Here is a 25270-nt window from a genome sequence, read left to right on the forward strand (position 1 = left end):
GGGCGCCTGGGTGGCTCAGTGGGTTAAAGTCTGCCTTCGGTTCAGGTCATGATCTCAGGTCCTGGGATCGAGCCCCGAGTCGGGCTCTCTGCTCTGCAGGGAGCCTGCTTCCCCCTCTCTCTTTGTCTGCCTCTGCCTACTTGTGATCTCTTTCTCTCTGTCAAATAAATAAATAAAATCTTAAAAAAAAGAAAGAAAGCTGGCTTGACATTGTGTGGGGAGGCAAGCGGCAAGGGCAGCCTGTGAGTGAATGTTGGACGGTCGATCCTTCCCCTTTCCAAGCCGGACAGCACAGCAGTAGCCGTGCTCCAGGCAGGGGCCCGTGGGTCGGGAGGTCTGCAGCGCAGACCGTGCACGTTCTTGGAATGCCCAGGTGCGTTTACGTTGCACTAGAGGCCGGGCGCCCAGCTGTGTTTGGAAGCCAAGTCTCTCCAAAGTGGCTCTTGAGAAAGGAAGGTACGCTTTCATGTCAAGGGGAGGCTGGAAGACAGAAAGCTGGGGGCTTGAGGGCACACCTGTGCCCAGTGACAGCCACCTGGGTGGGTGTGTTTCCTCCCTCTTCTATGGCTACCGTAGCACCCTTGCAGAAGAGTGCACAGAACAAGTTTGCAGACTGTTGTACTATCACGGAGTGGACACCTGGGTAACCACTGAAGTCAGAGGCAGAGCCCTGACGCTGGCTCCGTTCTCGTCCACAGGAGGCAGCCCCCTTGCCCTCATTCTTGCCTTACCATTTGGAACAAGCATGTCCAAAAACCATAGACTTGTTAGGTCTGGTTTTTTTTTCTTACTTACAAAAATGGCACCATGCAGAACAGCTTCCTTTGTATGGGACTGCTTCTGCTCAGCTCTACTTTGTGAGCTCCACGGTGGGTGCGTGTAGCTGTAGGGCTCTGTGTGGGATTTTCCCGTGCGGTGTTCCACTGGATATGTGTGAATGCTCATTCTACTGTCAGTGGAGATCTGGATCATCCACTTGGGGCTGAGAAGCTTAAGGATTAAGACCCCAGTCTGGGTCTCCGGGCACCCGGTGCATGCGTGTCTGCAGATTGGACCCTGGACCCAGAGGTGGGGCATTGGCCACAGGGTGTGCATGTACTGGGTGGCTCAGAAGGTGCCAGGCTGCCCCCAGTGCAAGCGCCCCCACCCCTGCGCTGCTTTCTGGGTACAGCCTCATTTGCATTTTCCTGACCACTTAATGAGCCAGCCCTCTTCTGTAGTCGTTAGCCACTGGGATAGAGTCTCCCTTCAATCTGCATTTCTCTAGCAGACTGACTACCTTGTTCTCATTGAGTTACAGGAGGTTTTTTTAATATTCTAGATGTGGCTGATATTTATATCACCAGGTGTTGCTCCCACAAAGTGACTTACGGTTCTCACTCTATGATGTGTCAATGAGTGGAAGTTAGCCCTTTAAATGGGGTCAGAGCTGCCATCTTTCCCTTACGGCTGGTGCTTCTTTGTCATGTGAAGGAGTCCCAGGAACAGGTCATGAAGACCTGATCTCTCAGGAGCTTCCCTCCTGTTCCTTTTTGGCCCACACCGCAGCTGGAATTGGCTGTTGGTGAGGTATGCGTTCTTTGTTTCTATATGGATAGTCAGTGGTTCCATCCTCCCTTTCCTCATTTCCCCTCCAAGTTCAGGGACACGGGCGGCTGAGGAAGTGGATGGTGCAGGGTGGCTTCGAGGCAGAGGTGTGGGAGCAGCGTGCCCAGTGGCCAGAGAACCAGGGTGATGGGGGCAAGGTCTCAGAGGTAGCTGGGGAGGTTGGGAGATTGGCTGCATCATGCAAGCAAGTTTGTCAGTGGAGCGTGGCAGTGAATATTTTGAGGAAAATGGGAGGCAGCTCTCTCCCAGTCAGAGAATGGAGTCACACACCTGAGGAGGAGGAAGGGGAGGAAGAAGCCTTGGGGCATCAGCATGAACTTGTGAGGTTTTGAGAGTATGTACCCAAAGATAGGTGCAGAAATACTTGGTGTGTGAGTGTTTGCCTGTGTGTGTGAGAGGGGTATGTATGTATGAACTATGTTTTCATGTGTGAGTGAGGTGTGTGTGTGAAGTATGTCTTTTGAGTGTGAATGTGTGCATGAGGTGTGCTTGTGTGTATTTGAGGTATGTTTGTGTGTGACTGTGTGTGTGAGGTATGTTTGCATGTGTGGGTGAGGCATGTGTGTGTGAGGTGTGTTTGCATGTGTGGGTAAGCTATGTTTGTATCTGAGGTGTGTATGCATGTGTGGGTGAGGGGTGTGTGTGAGGTGTGTTTGCGTGTGTGTGTGAGGTGTGTTTGTGTGTGTGTTTGCGTGTGTGGGTGTGGGGCGTGTGTGAGATATGTTTGCATGTGTGTTTGCGTGTGTGGGTAAGGGGGGTATGTGAGGTGTGTTTGCATGTGTGAGTGTTTGCATGTATGAGAGAGAGGTGGGTGTGTGTGTGAGTGTGTGTGTGTTTCCTGGCTCGACTGAGAGAGCCTGGCGGCAGCGGCACCTCACAACAGTAACCACACCAGCGCCCAGACCTTGGTTTGCAAATATCTCTCTGCACTGGAAGGAACAAGGATTCCTTGGAGAAATGATTCTGGATCTGGAATATCTTGCTGATGGACATGTGTCAGAAGGACTCTGAGCCAGCTCAAAGGGGGTCCCGCTGGCCAATCTGGGATGGTGTGAGCACAAAAATAAATAATGGGAAGTGTAGATGACAGCCCACTGAGTAATACAGGAACACGCAAATCCAAGCTGATGGAAACAGAGAGAACAGAAGGAGAGGGGAACACCCATTCTTCCTGTAGGATAGCGACTCGTAAATGGAGGAGGTGGTGGGTGTGGGAGTCCCCTGCCAGTGGCTGGGAAGGCCCCATTCCGGTTTGATGTCTCTGTAAAAGTATTTGCTTTTAACTCGAGTGAACACACTTTTCCAGAACTCTGCAGATCGGCTGTCTGCCCTCCTCCTGGGTGCAGTGTGCAAGACATTTGTCACAGTCTGCAGTCCATCTTGGGAGCCCAACACCCTGATTGTTTTCTTAACTTATACACACTAACGTTTGCTCTTTGTGGATTGTTCTGTGGGCTTGATGATGGCCACCATCACAGCAGTCCCCCCTCAGCACCCTGCATGGCCTCTGTGCTGCCCCCTGTAGACGGGAGCCCCAGTCCCCCACTTGCCGTCATGCCGTCCTGGAAACGTCCCAGCAGGGGAATCATGCCATAGGTGGCTTTTTGGCTCTGGCCTTTTGGCTCATAGCAGAAAGCATCCGATATTCCTGCGGGTTGTAGCACATGTCACAGTTTGTCCCTGTCTGTCACTGAGTGGAATTCTGTGGTGTGGAGGCACATGGTTGGTTCCCCAGCCTCGTACTGAAGAGTTGCGTCGAGTTTGGGCAGTTAGGAACAGAGCTGCTGTTTGTGTACAGGCTTTTGTGTGAATACAGGTCTTAAATTCACTTGGGAAAACTTGTGAGGGTGTGATTGCTGGGCCATCACAGTTAATTCACAGAGGGAGGGAGGAGGGGAGCTCACATTTTGGCAGCACGGGGAATGGCAGGAAGAGCCGGGGAGGCTGGTCATGGGGCATGTGTCGCAAAGCTCACTGGCACATGGTTGATGGTGCTCCTGTGGGATGGCCCATGAAGGTGTCAGGCCTCAGGCATCTTGGATACAAAGCCCTTCCTTGGCTGAGGTGCCCCCAGCCAGGTAACGCATACCATCTGGGCCCCTCTCTGGAAGGTGTCCCCTGCCTTTCGTCAGCATCAGGCTGGCCCCAGCATGCTGGCATTGGTCCAGGTAGGATACCTGGTCTGCTTACCTTGGAGGCTCATGGCCTTTCTCCTCTTGGTTTGGCAGTCAGGGCCGGGACCTGAAGCTGTGCCTGTGGGACCTGGCAGAGGGCAGGAACGCCGTCGTGGACTCTGTGGCCCTAGAGAGCATGGGCTTCTGCAGGAGCTCTGTCCTCGCTGGGACTCAGGAGCGCTGGATGCTGGCTATGCCGGGGAGAGGTAGTGATGAGGTGAGTGCCAGCCTGCCTGGTACCTGGCTTCACAAGCTGCTTGCACTTGGTTCCCCATCCTGAATGCCTATTAGAGGAACGCTGTGCCTGCCACAGGAGCCCCATGGAGTGCCAGACTGCAACTCCAGGGTCTTGGTCTGGCTGCTGCCCCAGTACCCAGTACTGCACAGCATGGGGCTCGAGACCATCAGGAGTGCAGGGGCAGAGACTGCCTGGAGAGGTCCTCAGAGGACTTAGGAACAGGCATGCATGGTGGGGAGTCTCGGGCAGGCCAGCAAGAGATGGTGGGAGAGAAATCGTGGCCTTCTGGTAGTCTGGGCATCAGGGGCAGCCTCTTGGGTTGCTGAACTGAGTTCTGGCATGAGAGGCCTTGATCAGACCTGGAATGCTGAGGGTTGCGGGAGGCTGGCACTGGGGTAGTAAGTGCAGAACAGAGGGTGCAAGTGAGAGGGGAACTCAGAGAACTGGGCTCCAGGTGGGCGTGATGGAGCCTCGGAGGTGACTGTCAGGTGGAGCTCAGGCCAGAGTGGCCAGCAGTGGTTGGTGATGGAGATCTGGTCAGGCTGGGCAGTGTGTCCACACCCCCAGAGGCAGAAGAGGCAGAGTCCACCAAGGGGAACAGGTGGTGGAAAGCGAGGGTGGAGGGTAAGGTGGAGGATAAGGGTGTGGCTGGAGGGGCCAGCACTTGGGGAGCTAAAGGGAAATTGAAGAAGAAACCCAGGAGCAGCAATCAGACAGGCCTGTTGAGTGTTGGGGACACAGGCGCTCAGGGTCTGGGCCAAGTGTGGGGTGCTATAGGCTCTGATCCCGGGGCAGGGAGGGCCCGGGGGTACACACATCCAGAGAGAGGGAGCCTCCTGTCTACCGCCCACGGCCATGTCTCCCTGTGTTCCCTGCCGGCCCCAAGGGGCTGTGCGGCAGGCGGCGCTGGGCAAGGACATGGGGCCCCATGCCCACAGCAGCGAGGTTTGGCCCCTACCCAAGAAGACTCGTTTGTCTTAAAGCAGATTCAGTTAATAAATAATGAGAATGGAACAGGCATTTATTTGTTCATGATTGCGTTTAAATCGCCAATTAGGAGCTACATACACTTTTCTTGCCAATTTGCCAAAAACCTGTTAAAAGTTTTATGAATGTGGAAAGAGAGGGGTGTGCTTCCTCCCGGACAGCCGGGGCCAGGCAGCGCCAAGCCTCGCTCCTGCACTGCACACCGTAGAGCCCAGCCCTCCCCCTGAGGTGGGGGTGCCCTGTGCTGCCCTCTGCTTCTCAGCCTCTCTGGGCCTTCATGGCTGCGCATCCCACCCCTGGGGTCTGGCCCCTGACACCCGGCATGTGCTGCTCCATGTTGTTTTTAACCGGCTTGCTAGCACCCTAGTCGCCAGTGCAGGTGGCACCTGTGGTTTTTAGGAGCAGCAAGTCCAAGGACCTCAGATATCCTGGGAAAATGGTTGTTTTCCATGTTCCCATCTGGAATCTGCCTGGCTGGAATCTGCTTGGAAAGGCATTGCTGGACTATGCCCAGACAATGCCCAGGGAGGACACGCTCCCACCCTGCTCGGCCGTCTGGGTGGCCACGCTTGCCCAAACCAAACATTTTACCTTCTGGAAACTAAGGTTGCAGTCGAGTGCCAGATGGAAAGTACACTGGTATCTGGAGGAGGCTCCAAGCGCAGGCGTCCAGGCCCTTGCCAGAGCCCAGAGCCCAGAGCCCTTTGTCGGACTCACAGCGGCTCCTGGGCTTGCCCTGGTCCTTGAGCCCTGGGCTCCTTGCTCTCCTACACCCAGGATGTGGCTGTGGGTACTGCCACTCACTCTTCCTCCCATAGTGTCTTGCTCAGGCTTCGGGGCTGTCCTGGTTTTCCCCCTTTACTCCCTGAGCTGACTTGCAGGGTGACTCACCCCTACCTGAGTCCCTTGCCTTCACACCCCTCCTCACTGCCACCAGAGGGACCTTCCTTGGCCCACAGATTGGGAGAGGCCATCCCTCACCATACCTCTGTGCCCTTGTACCAGGCCATGCAGGGTGTGGGCCCATGCACAGTGTGTGTCCAGGGCCTAATGTTTCTTCTGGCGTCCGTCTCCCCACGAGCACATGCAAGCAATCAGGGTGGCTTCTCCCCCCAGGTCCCAACTACCCAGTCAATATCTTTTTTAAAAAATATACTTTAAAAAAAATTTTTTTGGGGGGGGCAGAGGGGCAGAGGGAAAGAAAGAGAATCTTTTTATTTTTTTATTTAAATTTTTAAAGGATTTTATTTATTTATTTGAGAGAGAGAGAGCATGAGTCATGGGCAGAGGCAGAGGGAGAGAGAGAAGCAGGCTGTCCACTGAGCAGGGAGCCCCATGTGGGACTCAATTCCAGGACCCCGAGATCATGATCCAAGCCAAAGGCAGACGCTTAACAAACTGAGCCACCCAGGCACCCATATTTCTTTAAACTTTTTTAAAGGATTTTATTTATTCACTGATAGAAAGATCACACAAGCAAGGAGAGAGCAGCAGGCAGAGGGAGAAGGAGAAGCAAGCTCTCGTCTGAACAGGGAGCCCGATGTTGGACTTGATCTCAGGACCCTAGGATGATGACCTGAGCTAAAGGCAGATGCTTAACTGGCTCTGAGAGAGAGAATCTTAAGGAGGCTCCACGCTCAGCAGGGAGCTTGTTTCTCCCTCTCCCTCTGCCCTCACACTGCTAGCAGCTTTGCTGCTTTGCATGTGCACAGGGCTGGGTGCGCAGGTGTCCCGACCCAGAGGAGCAGTTCTTTCTCTGTTCTATGGAGCATCTGGCCGCCTCGGTGAGCACGCCCTGGCTGGGGCCCACAGGCTTCCCACAGTGTCTACAGCCGATTCTCAAAACGGTAAGCCTGAAATTGAGTCACTGGTACTCACTGCCAAGGACACAGAGGCTCCGAAAGCCCACTCCCCTTCTCCTGGGTTTTCACCTGACTTCTGGGACATCCTTAGGTTCCGCTGTGTCTTGGTTGCCATGTGACTTTTCTTGCATGTCTTTTTATTTTGCTAGAGCTCCTCCTTGAGCATCTTTGCTGTTCCAGGGGCTCCTTCTAGCAGCCTCTTACTTGACAACAGTAGCAAACGCTCACATCACTAAGGGTCTTTTCTGTCTCCTTCGTGGGCAGTGAGGGCTGCGGGGGCTGGTATGGACACTGATCTGCAGGCCCCGCAGACGCTGGGGGAGCCTGTATGCGTGTGCATACGTAGGTGTGTGCCTCTTTGTGGGGACGTGTTCGTACTCTGCAGCGAGCCTTTCCCTGAAGACACTGTGTGGGCCTCTGGTACGAGCCCTGACCAGAAGGTCCCCACAACCTCAGCCTGTGGGTGTGCCGCCCCCATGCAGGCCTGCAGCTGGGAGGCCCGGGCTACCATGCCACTGGCTTTCTACCCTGCCTGCAGCGTGCCTTCGGACAGACCCAGCGTGCAGGTAGCAGATCGTGAGAGGACTCAGGACTTAATCTCAGGCCTTGGGCTGGTTCTCCCCTGTGGGTTAGTGAGAGCAGCCCAGCTCACACCCACCTGCCTCCAGTTTACTGGGTGACTGAGACAGCAGGCCAGCTGTCCCTTCAACACCCCCCACCCCTGCCCCAGACCCTTTATCTGCAAACCAGAAGATGTCCTCTTGTTGGCGAGGGACAATGTGGCTTCATAGTGGCTGCACGCTGTCAGCACAGCCCCTCTCATTGGCATCAAGCTGGCCCGAGGGCTCTTCGAGCCTCCCCATCATGGAGTGGCAGACCTGCTTCACATGGAATCCCCTCTACCTCCAAGCACCACAGGAGGGGGCGCCCTTGTCCCTGCTTGCTGGAGATGAGGCAGTAGGGATGCAGATGGCTGGGGGAACAGTTTCTAGGGAGGGCAGTGCTCTAGGGCCCAAGCCTGTTCCTTGTGGCTGCAGCTATCCCCTGCAGATGGTGTGGGGCAGAGCTTGGCCCAGCTCAGATGGACAGGCCTGAATGTGACCTGGTTGTGTGGACCAGAAAGGCACATCTTCCAGCCCGGACGCAGGAGGGCCTGCCCCTGCATTCAGGTGACACAAAACACCACTGTGATACCCAGTATAGAGGTGCGGGGTGTCAGGACCAGCCAGGCCCCAAACACAGTTCCCTTTGGTGCATATCATGTTCATTTCCTAGACTTGCTGGTGATTCCCAGTGGTCCCTTGTGCATTTTCTTTTCTTTCTTTCTTTCTTTCTTTCTTTTTTTTTTAAGATTCATTTGTCAGTGAGAGAAAGAGCACATCAGGGGGAGTGGCAGGCAGAGGGAGAGGGAGAAGCAGGCTCCCTGCTGAGCAGGGATCACGATGTGGGACTTGATCTTAGGACCCTGGAATCATGACCTGAGCTGAAGGCAGATGCTTATATAACCGACTGAGCCACCATGGTGCACTTCTGTAAACCATCTGATGCACCTGAGATAGTTGTTCACATGAAAGCCCACATCAGGAAAGAGAATGAGGCAGAGATCAGGAGGATGGGTAAACTGAGTCAGTGCCCAGCAAGCCCCCTACTCAGTGAAGAGGTAAAATCAGGAAAGGCCAGAGATGGTGATGCTGGTGAGAGGGACATGCCGGTCACTCAGGAATGACGTGTGAGTTTCACAACACCCGGCAGCGCCTGAACCCACGAGCCTATGTGGCCTAATTAGAAGGCTCGGCTCCCAGGTTCCTCTGGGGAGCAGACAGAAACTCGCAGCAGCCTTGGCTAATCGCCTTAAAAGTCTCTTGTTTGTATAGCACAGGCTCGACTTGGCGCCCGCCCAAATCAGCTTGTTTTCTTACCGTCAGGTTCAGATTCTGGAGATGCCATCCAAGACGTCAGTGTGCACCCTGAAGCCGGAGGCAGATGCCAAGCCAGGCATGCCCATGTGCCTGGAGCTGTGGCAGGTAAGGCCCAGCGCACGCCAACCACGCCCTGCCAGTCACGCCTTCCAGGCCGTGAATCATGCCCCATTCAGGATTTAGTTTATCGTCAACCACGAGCCCCCTGGGAGCCTGTATGCACGCTGCCTTCTGTAGCCTCAGTGTCCCCCTCCAGGGCCTCCTGCTGCCCCCCTACCACTGCCGCTTGTCCTACAGATTGCCCCGGGGCGGGCCTGGCTTATGCTGTCATCTGCAGGGCTCCACCCCACCCCCTGCACCGACCTGGGCAGTGAGGAGGGACAGTTGGGTCAGAGGAGCAGCCCCCTCCTGCAGAGGGCCGCGAACTCCACTCCTCTTCGCACGCCCACGTGCAGCCCTGCACAGGGCTAGGAGGGAAGTGCTGACTAACTCTGCAAGCCCGCCCGGCCCCTGCTTGGCTGGGGATTACCTTCTGTGACTTCTTTGCCTCCAAGGCAGGAGTGGGCTTAACATGCTGACTTTCCCTGTGGCCACACTTGGCATTTCTGATTTACAGCCATTTCCTTCTTTCTTGTCTATTATTTCTGCTTAGAGAGGGTCAGAAGACATCTCCTGGGGCTGGCAGCTGAAGCCTGGGACCAGGGAGTGGGTTATACTCCAGAGTCCTGGCAGCATGGATTTTGGCTCCAAGGCCAAGAGTGAGGTCTTGGGAGGGATCCTCCTGAGCCCGCCCACTTGCCTCTACTAGAAGTCCCATGCCTCCACAGGGCACAGCCTCCTCCTGGCCACAGGGAACAGCACTGGCTCAAAGTGCACTACTCTTCTGCTTCTCAGGGCTGCTGCTGTTTGGGGCAACAGAGCTGATGATCTGGTGTGTTCACCTGGTAAGAATGCCAGGCAGCACCTTTGCTGTGACAGAGACCGCGGTAGATAAGTCCTTGACCAGTGTCTGCCTTGGGGAGCACGGCTTATAGGCCATTTTCCCAGCTCTGTTCAGTTCACCGGCACCTTCTAGGAGCTACCTGAGCCTGCCTGAGACTGGGAGGAGGTGATTCCTGCCTCGTGCCGCGCTTCTTGTTTGCACTTCTCCCAAGATGGGCTTGGGCACTTTGGGGATGTCTGTGGGGCCAAGAGGACCCACAGGGCCAGGTACCTCATCAGAGCCCTTGCCCCATGCTTTTCATCCCTCCACGGACCTGTGCCTTCTTGCCATTGGTTTCCCCCTGTGCAGTTTCTTCACGAACATTCCAGTTGGAATTTGTTTCGATAAGCTGATTCCACCGCTCAGAGACAAGCCCACTGGGAGCTGAGCAGAGGGGTGGGGGTGGGGCTACAAGATGACCGTGCTCCTGGCACCTGCAGGTTTGTGGCAGTGAACCGCCTGAGGTCTGCACGCCTAGGGCTGCGGTGTGGTGCTCACACTTCCGGGCAGGGCCTTGCGGCTGCACCCGCTCACTCTGCTTCCCTGGAAACACCGTCATTGCGTAATCATGTAAAAATTCCAGAAGAAAAATGTATAGAAACGGGATGTACAAACTTGTTAAGGTAATTAATATAGTTGACAGAAGGACAAATCGAGTTTTTGTTAGTTGATACAGATCCAACGCAAAGCGTTCTGTTAAAAGAGTTGACATTAATTTGAAATGTCCTTTTTTTCTCTCCAAACCTGAAGGTCCAGGTTGTAGTTTATTAATCTGAGTGTGGCAGAGGGACCTGACACGGTATTTCTCACTGAAACATTCAGATGTATTCTTCTTTTTTAATCTTTTTTTTTTTTAAAGATTTTATTTATTAGAAAGAGAGGGAGAGAACACCAACAGGGGGAGGGCAGAGGCAGAGGGAGGAGCAGACCCCTTGCTGAGCAGGGAGCCTGATGTGGGGCTTCATCCCAGGGTCCTGGGATCATGACCTGAGCTGAAGGCAAACACTTAACAGACTGAGCCACCTAGGTGTTCTGTATCTTTTTTTTTTTTTTTTTTTTTTAGATTTTTAAAAAAACTTTATTTGAGAGAGCATGCGGTGGGGGCAGAGGGAAAAGAGAAAGTAGATTCCCTGCCCAGCGCCACACCAAGGGGATCCACCTCTGCACTCTAGGATGAAGACCTGAGCAGGAAGGCAGACAGACTGAGCCACCCAAGCACCCCAGATTCTTGTTTGGCTCTTCAAAGTGGCTGACTTGCATTGAATTAGGTTGATTATCATATTAAAGCTCAGGAATACTGATCACAGCAGCCCTGAGAACAGGCTTTCAGACCCTGGACCTAGGGTCCCCTCCAGTGAGCTGGGAGCTCCCTACAGTACTGATCCCAGCAGGTGCTGTAGGCGGGGCCTGCGTGCTGGGGTCTCTCCCAGTTAGGGTGCCCAGTGACAGGAGAAGACACAAAGCAAATCCTTCTGGCAACTTTAGGTCCTCGCCCCATGGAGATCAGCCTGTCCCCAAAGGCCTGAGGCCATGAGACTGCTGTTCTACCTGTGGTGCCTGTAGCTGGGGTCAGCAGGGGCCCTGCAGCATGGATGGGAGCAGCAGCCATCCGGGCTAGAGCTCAGAGCTTGGTCACCCTCAGCAACAGTGAGGCGAGCCCCTGCAGGTTGGTCTGGCTCCTATTCTGATAGGTGGGTGACTGGCATACAGCCCGTGAAAGCGCCGAGACGCTCAGAACCCAGAGACCACACGGGCATGCTACAAACTTGGGCTGCAGAGACGGACCAGAACCAATGTGTTGGCACTGAGAGGAGCAGCGCCCTGGGGCGGCAGGGTCGAGGAGAGGCTGGGCAGAGGCAGGGTGGATGGGAAAGCAGGTAACAAGACAGATCACTGCCCCGAAGGGAACAGACCCAAGTGGGCCCCAGGTGAGCTCCTCAGAGCTGACCTCTTGTGTGGGACCGGGCAGGTCTGGCCTAGGGGGTTGGCGTGAGTTCCTGGTCAACAGACAGAGCACTGGGCTGTTCTCATCTGGCTCTCACTCTCCTAGCAGGGTCCAGATGTGGTTGCTCATGGGGGAAGGCCCTTTCTGGAGAGGCACAGTGGCCTGGGACGAGGTACCTGAGCAGAGGGCCTAATCGCTTCTTCAAGCAGTCTATACGTGTCTGGAGAAAAGCCTTATAAATAATTTTGTGCTGCACAAATAGTTTCCAGTCAGGTGACTTGAAAGATACCAAAGTGGAGCTCTTCCCCATTACAGAACTGCAGAGAAAGCGTACTGACCCTGACGGGTTCACATGGGAGGCCAGACGGAGGCAGGGATCACGCTCGGCTGCTTCCAGCCTTGGCCCCTCTGTGGCAGCATCAGCAGGCGGCTACACACACAGGGTTCATGGTCATGGGGCCCTTCTCCTAACTGCTTGCTCAGTCGGGCCCACTGTGGGGGGCAGTCAGCCTGTAAGAGGCCCTTGGGAGGGGCACAGGCTGCCACAGGCTAAGTGAAGCTAAGAGCCTTTCTTTGTATGTATGAACACGTATTATCATCAGAAAAAAAATGTCAGAGCCGTTCCTGTGGATGTGCAGGAGACATCCTCCAGGCTAGCTGCCATCTCCTTCTGATCAAAGAGCCACTCTGCATCAGGCTCCCCCTGGCTCCCTTCACTAACCAGGGCCCCAGTGACGTACATCTCACCTTAAAGCCTCAGTTTCCCCTTCTGATACACAGAGAGAGCCCTGCTTCCAGGTGTAGAGGATATAGTGTGCTCTTGTTAGACACATGATCTGGTGCCTTTTGGCTGAACCCAGTCACCTTGCTTAGCAGAGCAAAGGTTCTTTCTGGGCACTCTGTGATGTGTACAGCGTCGGGGCCTAGAGCCCCTTGGGGTGGGTGGAAGCACCCACGCAGCTCATAACGGGAGCTCCAGCAGGTGGGGAAGGAGAGGCTCCCTGGCGCCATTAGCCCGTGACCCGTGAGGCCCAGGTACTCTGCTCGGTGCCAGGCCTTGCCGCCAACAGGGGACTGACTGTTCTGGGAGTTGCAGATGACCCAGGAAGCAGCCTTGCCGAGCAACTCCAACCCCTCTGCCGCCAGGACCCCATTCTTACCACTGCATGCAGAGGCCAGGCCCACAGTTCCCGGAGGCTCAGCTGAGCTCCTGGCTCTTGGAAAATTCACTGGGGAGGGGGTGTGCTCAGTTATTTCTGACATTTTGAGTGACGCTGACCCCAGGCAGCTCAGCAGGAAATGCAGAGACAGTGAAGAGCAGAAGGCATCGGCAGGCGTGTGCTTTGCCCCAGAAGCAACCTGGGTCCCTGTCCTGGAGACTGGGCACCAAGCACAGGGCTGCCACTTTCAGTGCTGGGGTGACACGGTGTCCCGCAGTGCTCCCCTGGAGTGGTTGCCGAGGTGAGATAAACGAGGCGTCTGTCCCGGGTGCAGAGCCCTCTGACCCGCGTCCTCATTCATCACAATAGCTCAGGGCCGGCAGAGCTCAGCTCACACCAGTCAGCGCCCTGGCGACTCACCAGGCCTGGGGGGGTGGGGGGCTTCCGCGGCGACGTTGACAAAGCACAGAAAGTTCATTTTTCATTGAGATGGAGTTCGCGATTTCCTTTGGCTGGCAGTTCTAGACAGGTGACCGGCCCCACGAAGGGGTGGCCACAAGTCTCAGCCTGCAGAAAGGAGGCAGGAGGAAGCTGCAGCACCCGTCCCGGCTGGCAAGCAGCAGCGGCCTGGCAGCGTGAGGTGGGGGCCGGGCCCGGGCGACCCTGGGCTCGGCGCCCTCCAGTCTCGGTCCTCAGAGAGCGCCAATGCTGGCCCGTGCCAGCCTGGTGCCACTGGTGTCTGCTCTCAAGGGGACACATGGAGCCTCCAAACTGTTACTGCCGTGTGAGGAACACGAGGAATCGGTACCTGGCTGGGCCACCTCCAAGGCCCAGCGGGAGAGGCCGCCACTCTCCAGAGCCCCTTCTCCCCCAGAATGTACTGGAGCCTTCTTCGGGAGCTGACGGCTGTGCTGTCCCCACAGGCTGACTCCAATCCCCGCCCACTCCTCCTGGCCGGCTATGAGGACGGATCGGTGGCCCTGTGGGACGTCTCTGAGCGGAAGGTGTGCAGCCGCGTCGCCTGCCACACGGAGCCCGTCATGGGCTTTGACTTTGACTCCCAGAAGACCAGGGGCGTCTCGGGCTCCGCGGAGAAGGCGCTGGCTGTCTGGAGCCTGGATGAGCAGCAGGCCCTGCAGGTCAGTACGCCAGACCCGAGGTGTCATTTATCCTGCTTTGCACTAACAGTCTGATAGGCTGAAACAATATTTAGGCATGAAGAGGAGTTGTTGCAGATCCCTGGCTAATTAATCACTGTGAGGCGGGGTGCAGGCCAGCCTGTCCGCGGGGCCGGCGCAGGAAGAAGGGGGCGTGGGCGCTTGTGAACCGTTCACATGGTTTGGGTTTCTCTCAGACCTCGGGTTAACAGCAGTCACGTCTTGTCCATCTAGAGAAAAGGCATGTAGAGTCCAGGGGTAGGCAAGTCCATTTGCAAAGACTCAGAGGAATTCGGTAGGTAAGGAACTGATTAATCAACCCAAACCAACCCAGTGTGGAGAAACCCACGGAGTCACGCCCCCAGGGCAGTCTGCAGGCCAACACCAGGGAAGCTGTTCCTCTCTGCCTGCCACGACAGGGAAGGGGTGTGAGGCCTCAGGCCAGAGCGGGATGTTGCTGAAAGCCTTCCCATGAAGTCTCAGTGGACTTTCCCTTCCCACATGGCTTGTGGAGCACTTGGGGGCCAGGTCTGGGCCTGTGGCTGGTGCTCGGGCTGCCCTGGCCCAGCCTGCACCCTCAGCCCTGTTTGGAACCTTGGGGGTAGAGTTGGGGGTTGGGGAGCCACTTGTGCAGGACTCACACGAGGGCAGGTCCCAGGGGGGCTGCAGGTCACGGGATGAGAGGTTTGATGCCTCTTGGCCCCCAGAGGGTGACCTGGTGCACTCTGGCATCTTGGGGTGGCTGAGGAGTCCCTTTTAGCCAGGAAGCCTTGGAAGGAGGAGACTTGGCCACTTGACTAGCTCATGGAAGCTGCGTGGAAGGGCAGCGCTCTAAACCCAGGTCTGGTTGGGGAACAGGGCCCCAGTTGGAAAATGTGTGGCCCTTGGGGGGACTGCCAGCAGTAGCAGTGGCAGGCTTGGCACCTGGCCTTACCTGGGCGCTCATCGCTGGAGTGCTGGAGGACAGGACTGCCCCTCTGTGTAGGAGCTATGGGGGAGAAGAAGGCATCTCCCCTCACCAGGTGGTAGAGCCTGCCTGCTAGCCTGGCAAGTCTGCTGTACCTCACACTCGCCTGGCCTGGACCCTCACAGCCAGAGGAAGAAGATCTGGGCAGGCACCACCAAGCCCCTGAGGCACGACGTGGGTTGGAGAAGGGCAGGGCGGGCCCCCAGGGAAACTAAGGGCGTGCTGCAGTGCCTAGCAGGTGTCACGCATCCTGGGTGCTACCCTGGGCGGGGGAGGGGGTTTGCGGCATTGCCACCAGGTCATCCCGAAGGAGGGATGGAGCCAGGACAGCTGGGGCAGGGGTCTTATGTGGTAGGTGAGGAGTCCTGGGGAAGACAGAGGCTGAAAAGGAACGAGGCAGCGGGGTGCTAGAGGGAATGGTGAAGGACAAAGAGGCTCAGAGACGGACACAGCTCAGGCAGAGGGAGACCTGGGAAGGGCGCTTTCATGTTGAAGCTGGAATTGGGACTGGCATCCTAGAAAGAATGATCCAGAGCAAGTGGCCAGCAGTGGAAGGGAGGAACTGCCCACTGTCCTGGTGTGAGGCTGCCTGGTGTCTCTCCAGGTGGGATCAGAACAGGAACCTGAGGGTGGGAGCGGCCGGCCAGAGCCCAGCAAGAGAGGAGAAAGGGGGTCAGTGTGATATTAAGGGACGGGTGCATGTTTATGCTTCCTCAGCACTGCTCTTCCCCAGCAGATCAGCTTGTGCCAGTACATGGCCAACTTACAGTCAAGGCAACTAGCCGTCTGTCTTTCTGTCCTTCTTTTGTCTTAGAGAGCCCATGGAGGCCCTGGGGGAAGGGAGGGTTAGACAGGCCTCCACATGGGGCCAGGCCTGGCTGTGGTGGGGCAGAGCTTCTCATGCCTCTGTCCCAGCAGAAAGGCCCCAAGCCCTTGGAATGATGGACCTGAGCAGGAATGGGAGTGAATGTCGTTGTGATGGGTGTCATCTTTAAGACTGGGGCAGAGCCAGGCTGGTGCAGGCTCAGCAGAGGAGGGCATCTCACTGGGTGTCGAGCCCAGCCAGGTAGGCCTTGGAGTTCTCTCTTACACCCCTCCTTCCTGTTCCTTGAGCCTGGTGGGGACAAGCCTGGGCCTCCACCTTCCCACTGTGGGGTCCAGGGCTCCATCCCACTGGGGCTTGAATTTCATCAGCCTGACCTTGCAAAAGGCTGAAGACTCAGGGTGCTTCCCTGAGAACCCCACTCCAGACTGCAGTACCCCAGGACCCCAGGAAGGGTCCCCTCCTGCCGACCTGACCCAGATCTGCCTGGTCTCTGCCGGCTTGCTGGGGAAACAGCTGCTGGAACTTAAGACTTAAATTTATGGGGCACGTTCCAGTCCAGAGATGAACTTTTACTGTACTGATGAACTGAAAAGTTAAAGCACAGAGGATTATTAATGAATTTGAAAGTTAAAGCAGAAGGGGAACCAGGCACTGCGGGGTGGACGTGGTGGTTACGTGACGGTGTTACTCGGGGCTCTGGGCCCCACGCAGCAGCACACATCAAAGCAGGAGGACAGTGTTCCTCCCGCCGAGCACAGCCACTGAGAACGGCTGCATGTCAGGTTCCGAGTTGGCCCCAGAGTTCCTGGAGGTTTTCAGGTTGTGACACAAGGCCCCTGAGGAGGAAGGTCAGGGGCCGGTGCCCACAGGCATCCACGGGCATCCTCGCCCCGAGGTCCTTGGTGCACCGTGCTGGCTCTCTGCTGCAGCTGCCTTCCCTGGCCCTTGAGCCACGTGGGCACAGATGGGCCTCACCTCAAAACCCGCTGCTGGAGTCTCTAATGAGCCCAAATCAATCTCTCCCGGGCGGGCGCTGGGAGCGGAGACGCAGATGAGGTTTCCCGCAGCAGAGCATGGGTAATGAGAACCAGATGGCTGCCGCGCCGCATGCACATTCCTGGCACCTGAGGTCATGTGCTGTGAGAGCCACTAGTGGCCAGGGATCCCTCTCAGAGGGTCCTTATCCGGGATAGGTGTAGCCAGGGACCATGGCAGTGACTGGGAGCCTTGGGCCACCCTCCTCAGGACACTGTGGCCTCGGGGGCACATGGCAATGCTGGGCCACTCGCTTGCCTTCCAGAGGTGGCTTTTCCTCCAGCCTCCAGGGGATCGGGCCTTGGCTGTCGTCAGACACAGGTGGTGTGCAGACCTGCTCCTTCCTCCCACACTTGGGCAGGGCCCATGGCCTTGAAGCAGGGGCTGATTTACGGCCAGCAGTATTTTTAGGCCTTTAAGTAATATTGAACCACTCCCCCCCAACCACCCCAGCCAGCCTGAACTGGGAATCGGACCAACCACGCTTCCCCGAGGTGTACCCACGGCTGGTTGGCCAGTCGTCCCCTTGTCCTGTTGTGCATCTGCTGCCCTTTCTCTCAGTCCCCGCCCTTTAAATTGTCAGTGGCAGGACCTGTGGACCTGAAACCAAGCAAACTGTGGACACAACTCAACCCCCCATATGCATCTCAGGAACACAGCAGAATAAGCAAGGCTCTGGCGGCCGTGACCATGAACGGACCCTGTTGGACCCTCCTCGGGAGTCTCCTCCTTGGGAATACAAGCGCAGGACAGGGACTGGCCTCTTGTGGTTGAGGTCGCCGTCAAAGCTTCTGCTGCTGCTTCTCTTCTTTCCTGCCAGGGGAGCCTACTTTCTGCCTTCGCTTCGGGACCAGAGTCACTCCCGCCCTCGTGGGCAGTGCTGGGCATCTTCGCTCCTCCCAGGTGGTAACATGGCGTGGAAGACGTTCTGTGCCCTAGACCCAGCTTCCAGTGTGTGAGAACCACAGCTCTGGGGCGTCTATGGAAATTCAAATTCCTCTTCCCCTGGCCTTTGGTTCTTGGTGATCATCAGCAAGAGCAGACTTGAAAGCAGCCCTTTTCTCCCTGGAAAATACTCCCTGATGGAATATGAAGGAGATGACCCCCAAGCAGGGCCCCACATGGGTTCCAGGGAGTCCATGGCTCCGAGCCCAGGGGTCCCCTGGCTACTCCTGGCTTAAGGCAAAGTCCACAGAAGAGAAAAGGATGAGGGATGGTGATGGTCATCAGTTCTCATTTCCAGCCCCGTGTTCTGGTCCGTGTGAGTGGAGAGGGGTTCAGGCACACGTAGGATTTGCCTTCTCACCCATGCACAGTGGCCTTGGCTCCTGCAGTCCTTCTCCAGCATGTGCCACTTGGTGGTCTAGACATCGTGGTACCCAGTTGGTGGGCCAGGTACTGGCCAGAGCCCTGGAAGAGTAGGAGGGGGAGTCCCTGACCATGAGATGTGGGGCAGGCGTGGAGGTGACTGGGCGGGTCTCTGGGGGGCTGCCTGAGTGCTGATTGCCTGAGTGCTGATAGCACTGACCAGGAGCCCAGGCCATGCCACAAGGAGGCCGGGGCTATAGTGAGCCACCCACACGCTACAGCTTGGACGGCATGCAAGTTTGCTGTCAGGTTTTGCAAGGGTCTCATTGTGGAAGATCCTCCTTCTGCTCCTAGTGGAGAAAGAATCTGGATTGTGAATAGGCATTTGAGCTGTCAGACTTGGGGCTTTTCTTCTCAAATTAGTTAACTTAAATGAATTGCATTATTTTATGATATCAAAACAACCACATAGTCTTAAAATAACCCGTTAGAGAGCCTGTAGATTTCCGTGTGGTGGGGCTCCTTTGGAATTGTTTGGGGCCATCAGTCGGCCTCTCAGTAAACTAACCTGCACCCCCTCCCCTGTTACCCCTCTCTGCTTATGATGTTGGGGTATGGGGAGTCCCAGAATCAAGGCAGGCATCCCCTCCTCTCCTGACCTCTGGATAAGCTGGTAGGGGGTCTGCTTTGTGAGTGGCCATGGGTTGCTGTTTTCTCCTGGGACAGGTGTTTTCTCTGCAAGGAAGGCTTGATTTTCTTCTTGGACTGATACAGGTTTCTGGATTTTTTGGTGGGGGGTGGTAAGTTGCCTTTTTCTAAGAATGTGTCTCTGGGCATAAAAACCTTTAAGATATTTTCTTTCCTTTTTTTTTAAGATTTTATTTATTTATTTGAGAGAGAGACAGTGGGAGAGAGCATGAGGGGGAGAAGATCAGAGGGAGAAGCAGAGTCCCCATGGAGCTGGGAGCCCGATGCGGGACTTGATTCTGGGACTCCAGGATCATGACTTGAGCTGAAGGCAGTTGCTTAACCAACTGAGCCACCCAGGCGCCCAAGATATTTTTAATACTACCCCTCTTTTAGTTGTTTGAAATGACTATGTAGACTCTACTGTATTTACAGAACTGTCCCATTTTTTATTCCTGATCAGTCTTATCTTTGTTGATCTTTAAAAATCTTTTTTTCTATCATGAAGAGTCTCTTATGGTTTGAAAGAAAAAGAAAAAAAAAGCAACAAAATAAAAAAGACCAAAAAAATCCTTTTCTTTTTCTGTTCTGATATTTCCTTTCCTTCCTCCCGTGTTTTCTGGGGCTTGGTCTGTTGGTCTGACTTGAACTGGGTATGGAACCCACTTGTTCTCTCTGCCAGCCAACCCCCAGTGGCAGCTGCAGCCTCTCTGCAGCCCTCTAGCTGCATTCCACGTTGGGAGATGTCACTGTCTTCATTCTGTGGGGGGACCCAATTTTTGTTTGTTCTCTGACTGCTGAGCTGATCAGAGTGTTTTTATGTTTCCAAATGTTTGATTTTTTCTTTCTCCCCAGTTTTTTTTTTTTTTTAATTTTTGGATTTCTAACTCAATGCCGTTGTGGTCGGAGAATAAGGTCTGAATGATATCAGCTCTCTGAAATGTGGAGGCCAGTCCCGTTGACATAAGTATTCCACATGTGTGTGGGAAGGAAGTGCTTCTTGTTGCTGGGTGCATGGCCGTCCTGCATGCGCTCAGGCAGCCGTGGGGGCCGTGTAGTCCGACACCATCCATGCGACTAGGCGCCTTGGGGAGGGGCAGGGAGACCCCGGCCCCAAGACACATCTTGGCAACTTCTCTGGCATCCTGTGTGTTCTTCTGCATTTTGGAAGCTGGCTTAGGAACAGCCGGGTTTAGCACGGTCACCTTCCTGGGGAATTGAACCTTTATACTTTTGTGACTCTTGTTATCCCTGAGAAGAATTTTTGCCTAAAAGCCTGTTTTGCCAACTCTTAATGTGGTCCATGCCAGGTTTCTTCTGATTATAATACTTACTGTATTATAGCTTTAATATAGCTTAAAATATATAGCTTTAAAAAATATATAGCTTTAAAAAATAATTAATATAGCTTTTAAAAAAATCTTTTGCCTTCAACTTGTCTTCAGATATAGATATTTCTCTCGCAGAGTTGGCTTTGCCCACGAATTGGGTCTCATCGCTGCTCTTTTGTACTGTAAACGTTGCCCGGGCATTCTTATTCCTCAGGCACTCCTTCCAGAGGCCGAGAGAGCTGCCTGTTATGGAACATCTAGTGGGGACCTCCGACTGTGTCAATCTGCCCGTTGATGGTACCCACAGTTCTAGGTACTTCTCCGGGTTTGTCCTGGCTCCCCACTGGACTGTGGGGGAGCCCGCTCCCAGCCAACTCACCAGCCTTTGGGGTCTGGCCCTCAAATTTTGATTTCTGTGTCTTCATTTTTGTTCAGTTCGAAATACTTTCTATTGTCCCTGACGAGTAATTCTTTGATCCAGTTGTTCCTTAGAAGTAAATTACTTAGTTTCCAAATATTTGTTGATTTTGTAGATATCTTTCGTCTAGCTTCATTCTGCTGTCAGTGAAGGAACCTGCACAATGTCAGCATTTAAGCTATTTATTGAGGCTTGTGTTTGGCCCAGCACACGCTGCATTACATCTTGGTGAGCGCGGGTATTACGCATTTGTTGGGCGGAGCATTCGTCAGCACGACCTTGGTCAAGGTGGTTGGTAGCCTTAGCGTCTACCATATCCCTGCCAATTGTTTCATCTAGTTTTTCACTAGTTACTGAGCGAGGTCTTTGGATCTTTGAGTGTGGTCGTGAATGTGCCTATTTCCCCTTTTTCTGTCTGCTTTGCTTCATGAATTTTGAAGCACTGTCATACATGCATTAAGGTGGTGACCACATCCGGCTGAATGGTCATCATGAAATATCCTTCTGTAGCTCTTGTCATGTCTTTTTTTTTTTTAATAGTAATTTAATTTTTTTTTAAATGGAAGTGTCGTTGACACCCAACAAATGTTACCTTAGTTTCCGGTGTAACACATTCTTTATCTTGGGGTCGATTTAGTCTGAAGCTAATGCAGCAGCACCAACTTCCTCAGGTTTCCTCTTTTTGAGGCATGTCTCCCTTATTTTCAACCTAGGTTCGTCTCTTTATATTTAAAATGGATCTTTGGGTGTCTTGCTTTTCAGTCCTTCCTGATAATCTCTGCCTTCTGATTGGAGCACTCAGTCTGTTTGTACTTAATGGAATTAGTGATGTGCCTGGCCTTAAGCCTGCCATCTTGATACTGGTTTTCCAGTTGTCACTTCTGTTTTTGACTCTCTTTTACTCCTTTCCTGCCTTCCTGTGTGTTAATCAAATATTCATTTTTTCGTTTTCCATTTTATTTCCTCTCTTGGTTTCTTTGATGTCACTCTTACCATTTTCTTCTGAGCGGCTCCTTGCAGGTCCACAGTACCCATTGTCGATGTACCCAGCCCTCCTCAGTCAGTGCTGCTGCGCCACTCCCCCAGCGTGTGTCATACCCCATGCTAGAAGGATTCCGTTTACCACCCTCCCATCCTTTCTCCTGCTACGGTTATACCTTTTAATTCTGCATGCCTTATAAACTTTTCAATGTTATCGGCTTTACGTTAAACTATCAGTTATTAAACCTGAGAGCAAGCCCTGAGCTGAAATCGAGAACCAGGAGCGTAACCGACTGGGCCACCCAGGCACCCCCAGGTTTTTTTTTTATATAAACAAGGAATAGTACTATAAATGTGTTTTCTCTTCCTTAAGATTTTATTAATGTTTTCTTATCTCTGGCTTATTGCAAGAATATGCAGGATATAATACATATAGCATACCAAATACATGTTAACTCTTCATGTCATCAGTAAGGCTTCCAGTCACCAGAAGGCTGTTGGTAGTTTTGGGGGAGTCAGAAGTGATAAGTGGGTTTTCAGCTGCATGGGGAGTCAGCACCCCTAACCTGCATGTTGTACAAGGGTCAACTGGAGTTTATATTTACCCATCTCTTACCATTTCTGGTGCTCTTCCTGTAGATCCCAGTTGTTGTCTGGTTTTATTTCCCTTTATGTGGAAGAATATCCTTTGGCATTTCTTGAAGTGTAGTTCTTCTGACAAAAGATTCAAGATTCTCTAGCTTCGGTTTATGAACAATGTCTGTTTCATCCTCTTTTGTTGGGGGGGTACAGTATGTATACTTTATTGATGGTACATGACAAGGTAGGGCTCCCCAAGCTCCTCCCCTTCTTCAGGGGGTCTGGGATGGAAATAGTGGAGGTTAGGAGATTCTCAGTGTTTTGGGGGATAAGTTGGGGCAGGGATTCCCCAGCAGCTGAGGGCCTCTCTCTTCCTCTTGCTCTGGCTGGGGCTGGTGGTCCAGGGGGCTCTTACTCCTTGGAGGCCATGTGGACTATAAGGTCCACCACCCGATTGCTGTAACCAAATTCATTGTCATACCAGGAAATTAGCTTGACAAAGTGGTCATTGAGAGCAATGCCAGCTCCAGCATGGAAGGTAGAGGAGTGGGTGTCACTGTTGAAGTCACAGGAGACAACCTGGTCCTCAGTGTACCCCAGGATGCCCTTGAGGGGGCCCTCTGATGCCTGCTTCACCTCCTTCTTGACGTCATCATATTTGGCAGCTTTCTCCAGGCGGCAGGTCAGATCCACGACAGACACGTTGGGGGTGGGGACACAGAAGGCCATACCAGTGAGCTTCCCATTCAGCTCAGGGATGACCTTGCCTACAGCCTTGGCCACACCAGTGGAAGCAGGGATAATGTTCTGGGCAGCCCCTCAGCCGTCACGCCACAGCTTCCCAGAGGGGCCATCCATAGTCTTCTGGGTGGCAGTGATGGCATGGGACGGTGGTCATGAGTCCTTCCACAATGCCGAAGTTGTCATGGATGACCTTGGCCAGAGGAGCCAAGCAGTTGGTGGTACAGGAGGCATTGCTGACAATATTGAGGGAGTTGTCATACTTCTCATGGTTCACACCCATCATGAACATGGGGGCGTCAGCAGAAGAAGCGGAGATGATGACCCTCTTGGCCCCGCCCTTCAAGTGAGCCCCAGCCTTCTCCATGGTGGTGAAGACCCCATTGGACTCCACAACATACTCAGCACCAGCATCGCCCCATTTGATGTTGGTGGGATCTCGTTTCTGGAAGATGGAGATGGACTTCCCATTGATGACAAGCTTCCCGTTCTCAGCCTTGACTGTGCCGTGGAATTTACCATGGGTAGAATCATACTGGAACATGTAGACCATGTAGTTGAGATCAATGAAAGGGTCATTGATGGTGACAATATCCACTTTACCAGAGTTAAAAGCAGCCCTGGTGACCAGGTACCCAGTATGGCCAAATCCATTCACTCTGACCTTCACCATCATGTCTCAGGCACGTGGCTGGCACTGCACCTGAAGATGCGGCTGTCTGTCAAACGGGGAAGAGCAGAGAGCCTATTTCATCCTCTTTTTTAAAAAAAAACAATCTAGGGATAATGGTTTTGTTTTCCTTCATGCGCTTTAGAGGTGTTGTTCCATTGTCATCTGGTGTCCATAGTTTCGAATAAGAATTCATTGTATCTCATCATTATTCCTAAACACACCATGCCTCTCACTTCATGGTGGCTTTCAAGGTTTTGTTCATCTGTGGTTTTCAGTAGTCTGACTCTCCTGGAACTCCCATAAATTAGACAGTTGGGTATCATTCCATACTCCCTGAGGCTCTGTTCAGTTTTCTTCAATCATTTTCCTCTCTCTGTTCTTCAGATTGAATAATGTTTATTGATATGTCCTCTAGTTAACTGACTTTTCAAAATTATTTACAATCTGCCACTAAGCCTCTCCCACAAGTTTTTCATTTCAGTTACTGAGCTGCTTCATTCTCCATTTTCTATTGTGGTTTTTTTTTTTTTTTTAAGATTTTTTTTATTTATTTGAGAGAGTGAGATGGAGAGATAGAGAGAGGGAGGGAGAGCAGACACGAGCAGGATGAGGGGCAGAGGGAGAAGCAGGCTCTCTGCTGAGCAGGAAGCCTGATGCGGGGCTCAATCCCAGGACTCCAGGATCATGACCTGAGCTGAAGGTAGAACTTAAAGCAACTAAGCCACCCAGGTGCCCCTCTTCTTCTTTTGTTTAAATAAAAGACTATTTTTTTCAGAACATTTTTAGGTTCACAGCAAAATTGAGAAGAAGGTACAGACATATCCCGCATGCCCCTTGCCCCTCACCCCTGTGCGTACACGGCCTCCCCCATTATTGACAGCACACCAAAGTGGGACAACTGGTACAACAGACAGATCTCCACTGACACATTATCACCCCGAGTCTACAGTTCACAGTAAGTTCACTTTTAGTGGTGTGCATTCTGTGGGTTTAGACAAATGTATAATGATGTGTATCCACCATTACAGTATCACACACCGTGTTTTCACTGCCCTAAAAATCCTCTGTGTTCTGCCCGGTCATGCCTCCTCCCACACTGACCCTTGACAACCACTGATTTCTCTTGCTGTCTTTGTGGTTTGGTTTTGCCTTTTCCAGAACATTATAAGGCTGGAATCATACAGTCTGTTGCCTTTTTGGATTGGCCTCTTTCAGTGAGTAATACACATTTAAAGGTCCTCTGTGTCTTTTATAGTTTGACGGCTCATTTCTTTTTAGCACTGAAATTCCATTGTCTGGATGCATCACAGTTTATCTACCTGTTCACCTATTAAAGGACATCTTGGTTGCTTCCAGGTTTTAGCAGTTATGAGTAAAGCTGCTATAGACACTGATGTATGGTATTTGGCATGGTGGGGACCAGAGGGAGGGGGAGAAGAGAGACTCTTAAGCAGGCTCCACACCCAGCACAGAGACTGACTCGGGGCTTGATCTCATGAGCCTGAGATCATGAGATGAGCTGAAAGCAAGGGTCAGAAGCTTAACTGAGCCATCCAGGCACCCCACAGGTTTTTGTATGGATATAAATTTTTAGCTCCTTTGGGTAAATACCAAAGCATGCCGTTTCGGATCACCTGGTGAGAGTATGTTTAGTTTTGTTAAGATACCATCAAGCTGCCTTCCAAAGTGGCT

At 53.3% G+C, this 25270-nt stretch overlaps 1 protein-coding gene and 1 pseudogene across 7 annotated transcripts in view; one reads left to right on the plus strand and one right to left on the minus strand.

Moving 5' to 3' along the window:
* GNB1L (G protein subunit beta 1 like) overlaps positions 1-25270 on the plus strand; it is a 64665-nt gene that overhangs the window by 28962 nt on the left and 10433 nt on the right. For 6 of the 7 annotated variants that reach the window (XR_004278019.1, XM_032310294.1, XM_032310295.1 and 3 more), the window contains 3 exons: positions 3837-3999; positions 8795-8893; positions 13799-14014. Coding sequence is in view for 5 of the 7 variants with exons in the window: in XM_032310294.1 (XP_032166185.1) it covers positions 3837-3999; positions 8795-8893; positions 13799-14014 (478 nt within the window). In the remaining 2 variants the exon portion in view is untranslated. Of the gene's footprint in view, positions 1-3836; positions 4000-8794; positions 8894-13798; positions 14015-24353; positions 24534-25270 lie in introns of all 7 variants that reach the window. The other variant, XR_004278020.1, reaches the window with a different exon arrangement.
* Positions 22357-23631, minus strand: LOC116571860 (annotated as a pseudogene).

This window comes from Mustela erminea, chromosome 13, assembly GCF_009829155.1.
Source record: "Mustela erminea isolate mMusErm1 chromosome 13, mMusErm1.Pri, whole genome shotgun sequence".
In the NCBI taxonomy this organism is placed as follows: domain Eukaryota; kingdom Metazoa; phylum Chordata; class Mammalia; order Carnivora; family Mustelidae; genus Mustela; species Mustela erminea.